The 9,695-nt window shown below is 31.0% G+C and overlaps 1 protein-coding gene across 2 annotated transcripts; it reads right to left on the bottom strand.

Moving 5' to 3' along the window:
* Nucleotides 1-396: 396 nt before the first annotated feature.
* On the bottom strand, nucleotides 397-2,838 carry LOC145090100 (transcription factor-like protein DPB). Of its 2 annotated transcripts, none has more exons than XM_079028451.1 (8): nucleotides 2,237-2,838; nucleotides 1,849-1,928; nucleotides 1,661-1,767; nucleotides 1,422-1,562; nucleotides 1,260-1,328; nucleotides 1,074-1,172; nucleotides 919-989; nucleotides 397-833 (listed from the first exon to the last, which is right to left on the bottom strand). In XM_079028451.1, the coding sequence occupies exons 1-8, from the start codon at nucleotides 2,500-2,502 to the stop codon at nucleotides 599-601; spliced, it is 1,068 nt and encodes a 355-aa protein (XP_078884577.1). In that variant the 5' UTR covers nucleotides 2,503-2,838; the 3' UTR covers nucleotides 397-598. The 2 variants fall into 2 exon arrangements, with proteins under 2 accessions (XP_078884577.1, XP_078884571.1); XM_079028445.1 differs by having other exon boundaries at nucleotides 1,422-1,568.
* Between the last annotated feature and the right edge of the window lie 6,857 nt (nucleotides 2,839-9,695).

Genomic DNA, 9,695 nt, shown 5'->3' on the forward strand with positions numbered 1-9,695 from the left:
GCAAGATAAATAACAACGAGGGACTGCACGAGTTAAATTTTGGAAATAGGGACTAAACATGTTTTCTGGCATGTGCACGAGGGACCAACGGTGTAATTTACCCATGAGTTTTTTTGATAAACTACTTTATAAACTAAAATTTTCAACCGCTCAAAATTAACTTATGTGTCTATTATGTTTTTGTATCGAACAAACTCTGACATTTTCTTAAAATCCATTTTTTGCATCATAAAAGCTAATAAACACTTTTAGAAATAAACATAAATTATTTTAAATAATATACAATCTCAAACACCCCCTAAAATCTCTATTCAAGATCAAATATCTAACTTTGTCACTCTAATACTACTTATATTATATATGATCATATCATATGCTATAATCAACAAACCCAAATTATCCAAAAATTATACCAATAAACTTTTGCATGTTTACGTAAGAGAAAGTTGTTTTAACATCTAAAACAACAAAAAAAACCATCCACATTCCCAAGATTTACCATACAACCAAGTATAAATCACCTATATGAAGCACCAAATTTGCCATTACTCATCAAATAACTTAAAAACCAATAACCTTAACATTCTTCTACAAACACCTAAAACTCATGCTTCACACGTCCCTTGAGAATACCAGGCACCGAAGGCAACTTTGACCCCCTGCCAGGTGGCATTGTGGGTCCCAACGAGGGACGAAACATGGAAGATATGCTCGAACCTTCACCTCCATCCACATCAACACACGCATTGTTTGCCACGTCATCGTGTTTTGATTGGTCAGAAAGCTTCATTGCTTTGAGAACATAATTGTCATCATGTAGCTCAAATGGGGTACTACAAAATCAGTTTTAACTATTAGTTAAATATCTAATTCCATTATTACCCTCAATAACAACAACATACATAATACTTATCTCACCTATTGAAGTCAAAATGAACAAGTTGCATATCTTCTGAAATTTCCACTTCTACAGTTGCATGAGGTCGAGTCTACAATTATCAATATGTTTGACTATTAGTCAAATACAAAATATACACAATAAAAAAAAATAATAAAACTCACAAAAAATTTACCTGTACGAGTATAAAAGGCAAAGCCACTCCGCCACTTGGCGCATTTCCAGAGGTGTATAACTCTTCATTCCTTTGTATCAGATTTTGAAGACCTACATACTTTTAGAAAAACAAAAAGATTATTAGTTTCAAACTTTTTTAAAAAAAAGAAGAAGAAGATAAATATAAAATGATAAAGATTCTCACTTGATCTTGTAGTTCTTTCAAATAAGCAGTTTTCTTCTCGATTCTATTCCTTATAGCAAGACGTTCACCCTGACATATTCAACAGAAACTATATAAAATCTATGTATTTAAAAAAAGAATCTTGATGAGTTTTTATATAAGATTAGAAATATAAAAGTGGACCTTTATCTCTTCAATATCATTCAAGGTGGATCGAGGAAGACCTTTCCATTGTATTTCTTTTTTATCTTTAGATATAATATCCATAGCCATGAGAACATTCAAAGCATCATATACCCTTCTACGAATGTTCTTTTCATCATACTGTTGCTGTCATAAATATTCAAAAAAAACAAGAATTTTATAAGTATCAAATATCATTTCTTCATACCCAAATATCATTCATAAATATTTCTTTATACCTGATCAGGGGTTTGACCACCATCACCAGGGTCAGCAAATTCAGCTACAAGTTCATCTGCAACTTCATTATAAGTAGTTCTTCCCTTGCTTTCAACTTTTTCACACACTATGCAATATCAATATCAAAATAAGCATTACTTTTATACATAAAGAAAACATTATGAAAGCATTGAGACAAAGTAGAAACCTTTCATGCTGAATTGGCGAAGTCCTCTACCCCCTTTGTCCCCTCCAGTTGCACGTTGTGCTCGCTTCTTCTTTTTGTTACTAATAAAAACAAGAACTGAAATCAACACATAGTCCTATTTAATGCATTTAAGAATTTAACCACATCATTATTAGCTAAAATGGTTATTAAAGCCCAAATGTCACAAAAAATATGTGCCAATTTCAAGAAAGTATCAATGCAATTTCATCGTTCTTTCTTATGGTGTTACTAAACCAATAATTATGAAGTTTTCTGCAAATTAAACACTTAGCATTGTTTATATATGAACATTCATATTGATTTTGTAGCTGGGAAAGTAGACAGCATAAACGGCATACAAAAATGGAGTTGAAACCAAATTTCTTACCCAGCAGCTGCTTGAGATCCAGCATTATCTGTCTGAATATCAAGGTGATTCAACCTCAAAAATGTGTTCTCGCTAGCGGGTGTCACCGCCATGGTGGCCTCACTCCGGGTCGAAGGAGACCCGACACTGCCACTTGTTGAAACGGATTGACCCGAGGCGGTGGTGCCCCAGGACCGAGTCGCCCCACCTCCTCCTCTCGAAACAGCTGATGATGGATGTTTATCCCCAATAACTTCATCTTGATTATTCGAACCCGCAGTCACCATCAATACCCACCAAAATTCATCAACAACTTGCAAATTGGATAGATGCCCAGGTGAAAACCTGGTTGGAAAAACGTGGGATTTGATGGAAATTTTTAGGGATTTGGTGAGGAGACAGAAATTTAGTCTTAGAACATCAGCAGAGAGATTTCGCCTGTCGCTATAAATTTACTGTCTTCAAAACGAGGACAAGAGAATCGATCGACACTGGATACGTTGCTGGTGATTTATACAGCTCGTCGATCAGACCAATTGCGTAGAGAAAGAGTGTGGAGGTGACTGGTGAGGGGGGGAAACAACGAAGGGTTTCAGGTTTGTATGAAAACTGCTTTGGGAACAAATGTGTTTACTTTTATGAAACTAATTATTAGGTTGCTCTATTTTTTAGATTAATTATTAAGTCATTAAAATTTACAAATACAATTAAGTCATCATCTTAAAATTTTTAAGTAAAAACAATATATTAAAAATCTTACGTGGTGTTTGGTTCTACGAAGAAATTGAAATCTATGATATTCAATTTCATATTCTTTATTTTTAACTAGAAAAGATTCATTTAGCGTTACTGGAGTCGGAAGGTATTACTTTGTAAAGTAAAGTAGCATTTTGAATTGTATTGAGATAATCTAGTAAATAAATATAAACAATGCCATCTAATTACATAAATAAAGAAATCTGAATCATTATTTCTTGCAATAAATGAGGAAAACAAAGAAATGGTCTCACAAATTGAACTTTATTGGCATGTATGGCAGCGGTCGGAAAACCAATCCGGAAAATATAGACGGTTGTTTTTTGTCCGTTAATGTGAGGGTAATTTGATCTTTTCAAGTAGTAGAGACTGAATTTGTCACCATGGGTAAGCCATATGGACCATTTATGTAATTTTGGTGGTGGTGGTGGTGGTGGTGGTGGTGATGACAGATGGTGGGTGGGTTTATGGTATTGGGTGGGTATTTTCTAATAAATAAGACATTAATTTAAAATCAAAAAGAGAATGTTAAATATGGTAAACCATAGGGATCAATCGTGTAATTTTGTCTAACAATAATAATAATGATGATGAGGGACCATTTCTGCCAAAAAACTAAATACTAATAATATGTAATAAAATGCGAAGGTTATGAAAAATTCAAACCAAAGTGAAAGGGTTGTTTATGAACAAAAACATAAAGGTGAAAGGTCAATGTTATAAGTTGGAGGACCAAAATTGACAAAAAGAGTACCACTTTATTGTTAAAATCTTTCATAACTTTAATATATATATATATATATATATATATATATATATATATATATATATAATAAATAGAATTTGAATATTTTTTTGGGTTATATAAAATAAAACTGAAATAATGTAAAATATAAGGCAAAGATGGTGGTGATAGTGGTGGCGGTGGTGGCGGCGATGGTGGGTGATAACGGTTAATGGGATTTAGTAGGCAGTGTATATATATATATATATATATATATATATATATATATATATATATATATATATACTAGCAGTGTACCCGCGCAAAGCGGCAGGGCGTGTAAATTCTTTCGGTGATATGTTTCCTCTACAAAAATGTTATGTTACAAAAAAAATACATGTCGAAGACAAAATAATCAAACTATGGTGTTATTTGTTACATGATACATCAAATAACCGATAAAAAAAACTGGTCAAGACGACATAAAATATGAAGGCATAACCATGAAAACGACAAAAGTGTGTATCAATCAGGCCGACATTTGGGAATGGTTGGGTTTGACTGGAAGCGACGGTGTAAAAACGATCAAAAAATGTCATGGCCACGGTGGACGGCGTCACATATGACAAATCAAAACTCTAAATGCCAGTTGAGAGAAAAAAGATAGAGAATGAGAAGAGGGTGAGCTTCCAAAAGTAATTTAGGGTTCCTGTGGTGAAGTCGTTTTTGGAAGGAAAGACGTCAGAAAGCGGTGTCATAGAACCGATGGTTGGGGATAATGGAAGATGGGAGATGAAGTCATTTTTTGTTCCTGGACGGTGGGCTTTATAGCAGAAGAGGGAACAAAGAGGTATATACGATTGGAGGGATATTTGAATCAACATGCTAAATTTAAGGATATCTAAAAGGGTTCAAAATTTGAATGAATCTGGGATTTGAGGGAACCATATCAAATTGCTGAGAAATATAAGGAGATTTGATGATAAATATTTGAATTCAAAATATGGTTAAAATTTAATATTATTTTATTAATGGTTACTTGTACTATCAGCTTCATCATTTGGACGTCTTAAAAAAATATTATTATTATAATCAATCTATTTTTAGAAATAGTTAGATTTCTTTTATAAGATAGTAAAGATAGGCTTAGTTTATTCTATTCAAAATAATTATTGTGTTATTGTATGCATAAATATGAGCCAATCAAATTTACTTATTTTAAGAAAGTGATTAATATATATTATTGAATTGAAAAATATCATTAAAATTAATTACAAGGGTATTTTAGTCAATTAATATAGATTTAATAAAGAAAAATTGCATTTTTAAGGGATCATAGATTTTATTAATTTTACAAATCCGATTTTACGAATTATAATTCTTTTAATTCGGACATTCTGACAAAATATGTTTATGAGTATATTCAAAAATTAAAATATTCTTGAACCATAAATAATAAAAATATTCTTGAACCTATTTCTTGATCATGACTCTAAAAATTCTTGTAGAATAACAAATTCTTGAACAATCAATTGAAGAATAAAAACAAACAATACATTATTTCTTATACAAATACGAGTAACAATTGTTAAGAATTACATTTATTGTTAAAGAATAAAACTAAAAAAACTTTCAAAATGGGAAAAAAAAACATCAAAATCTAACAACGACACTAATACATTCTAAAAGAATAATGTTGCTTATAATCACTTTCAACTTTGTGGTCCATTCTTCAAGCATCAACTTCTGTGAAAACAAAATCAAATTGTAGTTTAGATTCCAAAAATGCATTAGCAAATGAAAAATAAAATAAAAAACTAAATTCCTTTGGAAAAATATGTAGACTTTTGAATTGCACCAAAACCAATAACCAAGAATTATAGAACATGCATAAATTAGTGATAAAATATCCATACTTCATTCCAACAGAGTTAGAATTCATGATTCCATTCCAACAGAATTGGAATTCGTGATTCCATTCCAATAGAATTGGAATCTCACTAATAACATCCATTAAATCACCTACATAAACAAATTGATTTTTATCATATAAGAAGAAGTAAATTTGATATGAAATGATATCATTTTTTTACCCCTCTTGCTCATTGGTAATTACTCTTTTCCCTTTTTACCCTTCACTTTCCCTTTTTACCCTTCCTTTTGTATGTGTAATGCAATTTGATATATTGTTTGTATTTATGTATTTCACTTAATGTGTTTATATAGACAATATTGTCTTTCTTTTGATCTTGCCATACAATAAACTAAGGGACACTATTGTGGATTTTCTGCTCCACAATTTTTGAAATGATAATACTTTAGATTCATGTAGGCTTATGTAAGTAGCTAGGTGTGGTAATGCACTGTTTAAGTTACTACGCACATTTAAAAAAATCATGAGATGATCTTAAGGGTTGTCATCCCATTTAAGTTATTACACACTACAATTTGTTTTCGAATTGCACATACCTGCTTTTCCACATTGCATCCAAATTTTTTTAAGGTAATTGATGGTTAAAATTTCGATTAGAGATTTCAATTCGCACCAGATCGATGTCAAATAGAACAAGAATCAAGAGGGAAATATCAGAAAGACCGTCGTTTCCCTCTCTGGTGGTCAGCGCTGCCGCCAGCGACGACTACCCCTCGTTCTCTCTTCTATTCCTATCGAGCTAATATACCAAATCAGTGATTGAATAGAATCCATAAGTAAAATAGGAAGTTTGATATGAAAATAACTCATACGCACATCTTGAGCATTAAGATCTGAATCGGGAATGAGGAACCTGAATCGAGATTAGTACCAGATCCGATAACTCGATTTGACATAGAACATGTAGACTCGTCGGTTGCGTTATGGTCAAGCATGAGCATAGGAAGGGTGCCCATACTTAGATTTTTAGAGAGGCAACAAATCGCATATGAGAAGCATACACTTGAGAAGATTCACAGAGAAGTTTTTAGTTTTATGAAGGGGATAAATTTAGGGTTAGAAAAAGTCAATTAGATATACACCGGAGAAATTAGGTTAAAAGTCAATATCATGATTATAGGGATTAATTCTGGAAGTTATTAATCATATTACTAAATTACCCTTATTTATTTATTTAATTATTTAATCTTTTGTTTAATTTTAATTGGCCCATATTTATGCATATAATAACACAATAATTAGTTTAAATACCTAAACCTAGCTCTTTCCCTCTCTCTCTCTCTCTCTCTCTCTCTCTCTATATATATATATATATATATATATATATATATATATATATATATATATATATATAGCCGTCTCAACCAGTTTGAGGGCTTTAAGCGAACCAAAAGGTTGAGGCCGTTTCATAAATACAACTACAATCATTTTAATTTTCTTCAATATCAATTTCAACATTAGTTTGTTTATTATCAATTTCAATATTAGTTTGTTCATGATTATTATTATCAAAATTAGTTTATTCTTGTTCGTTATCAACATTTTGGTTTGTAGTTAAAATTTTTAAAAACAATATTTTTTATGATTCTATAAAAGCTTCTTGTTGTATTTTTCTTTTCCTTTTTAATTAAATTTCATTAATCATATTTTCTTTTAGAAATAATTTTTTATTTCATTTTAACAACAAGTATCACCAAGACAATAAAAAGCCAACTGGAAAGTAAGTAAATTATTAATGGATTATAGATTGGAAATACCTACTTTGCCTGCTTGGCAAAGTGAGTTCTTGACAATTCTTGAGTCTGGACAACAGAAATTCATTCTTAAAATCCAATCAAAATCGTTCCAATATCCAAAATCCAAAGCTGATTCTAATATCCAATATCTAAAGTCCAAACCTAATTCAAAAATCCAACTTGTCACCGTAAAAAAAAATTAAGCCATATTAACCCTAATAAATAGTCTAATCGAAAAAGAATAATCAATAATGGAGTTATCAGTTATTAGTTTTGGAATATGGAATATGGAGAAATAAAGAATTAGAGGAATAACATACCGTTTCAGATTCAAGAATGGACTGATGTAGAATCGATTTTTGAGTAGTCAAGATTCAAGAAACGTTTTTTTTTTTTATTTTTAATCAAATCAAGATTCAAGAATCGATTATTTTTCGGACTTTAAAGCCATGAAGAAGAAGAAAATCGAGAACACAGAAGAAGAACAGTCATTTAGAATTCAATGTGCGTGTTTGCAAATGGAGAATCAGAAATCGACATCGGTCCCTTAACTAATCGACATCTAGGTTAAAGTTAAGTGGAGTCCCTTAGGATTGGGGGCCCTAAGCCCTTCCTTAATTTCAATAAATGTAGAGTCGGCCCTATATATATATATATATATATATATATATATATATACACACACACACACACACACAGAGAGAGATAGATAGATAATCTTCAACTTTTTCATTTGAAAAAAAAAATTCCCTTGTTTGTGAATAAAAAATATTTTCCATCGATAAAAGAAAAGTTGGACTCGTTTATGAATCCAATTCTTTTTGAAAAGTTTGAACCAAACATAAGAATATGAAATATGAAAGTTTGAAAGCAAAATGAAAAAAATAATAGTTACGCAGCAAAGAGATATGCAATGTGGAGTAAAATTAAGTAGGGTTAATGACCTAGAAAAGTAACCAATTTTTGTCTTTGTTCACATTTAGATAATCATGTTTTTTTCGTTCATATTTAACCATTGAACTTGTTTGACATGTTCAAAATAAGTTAATATGACTGGTAATTACGGTAATATTACCTTATTATGAACAGGTCAAACAAGTTTATTGGCCAAATGTGTACGAAAAAAACATGGTTACCTAAATTTGGACAAAAACCAAAGTTTCTTACCCGTTTTGGTAATACCGGACAAGAACCGTCTCAGGGACTGTGCCCTGGAATTAGGCTCCGACACTCAATGAACAATTAGGTTAGGCTTGGTCTAACCCAATTCAGTCTCGGCTAGTCATGGGATAGGCTGTGTTGCTAGGTCTTTAAAGCACATACAGTTTAGCCCCTTAAGCGTATACAACCTAAACCCTAACTAGTTGGGCCTAAGTTGGGTTGGCCCAAGACTTAACTATCTCCTCATACATAAAGATCAGACAACCTAATTTCATGTCACATCAATAAATCTTATGACTACTTGCACTTAATATAAAGAACCCAGTATTACCAAAATGGGTAAGAAACTTTGGTTTTTATCCATATTTAGGTAAACATGTTTTTTTCGTATACATCTGACCAGTAAACTTGTTTGATCTGTTCATAATAGGTTAATGTTACCGCTTAGTACCAATCATATTACCTTATTATGAACAGGTCAAACAAGTTCAATGGTCAAATGTGTAAGAAAAAAACATGATTACGTTAATGTGAACAAAGACCAAAGTTTGTTACATTTCTAGTTCGTTAACCCAATTAAGTAACTTTAAAAGTTTGTATTTTAGTTTTAACTAGTAAGTTATTACTCCTGCTTCATGGGGGGGATCGATTTTTTTCTATAAATCATAAGGATAATTTTTTAAAATAATTGTCTACAAATGTTTCAAACTTGCCAACATACGAAAAAGTTAAATATATGAATTGTTTCTATAATAAAAACTTCACGGTGACATTTTCTATAATTATGAAATTATAGGGACTAAATCTAGTAGTATTTAAAACCTTTGTACCAAAATCTAAAATGCAAAATTGTTTAGGGACTAAATTTAGCAATATTCAAAATTTTTGTGGCAAAAATCTTAAATAGAAAAGTACTTAGAGACTAAATTTGCTAATATGCAAAACTTATGGGCAAAAAACATGAAATGAAAGTTTACTTAGTTCTCCATTTACAATTAGATATGTATATATAATCTTTTAAGTTTGGTTTGGTACAAGTTTATAATATATAATATATTTACAAAAATATAAATTTATAATAAAAATTATATATAACTAAACGGGTTATATTTGAGTTGAAAATCTTGACCCTAACCTAACTCGTTTAACTTTCGTGTCGTGTCGTGTCGT

This window comes from Lactuca serriola, chromosome 1, assembly GCF_051521515.1.
Source record: "Lactuca serriola cultivar US96UC23 chromosome 1, Lser_US96UC23_V15, whole genome shotgun sequence".
NCBI classification, from domain to species: domain Eukaryota; kingdom Viridiplantae; phylum Streptophyta; class Magnoliopsida; order Asterales; family Asteraceae; genus Lactuca; species Lactuca serriola.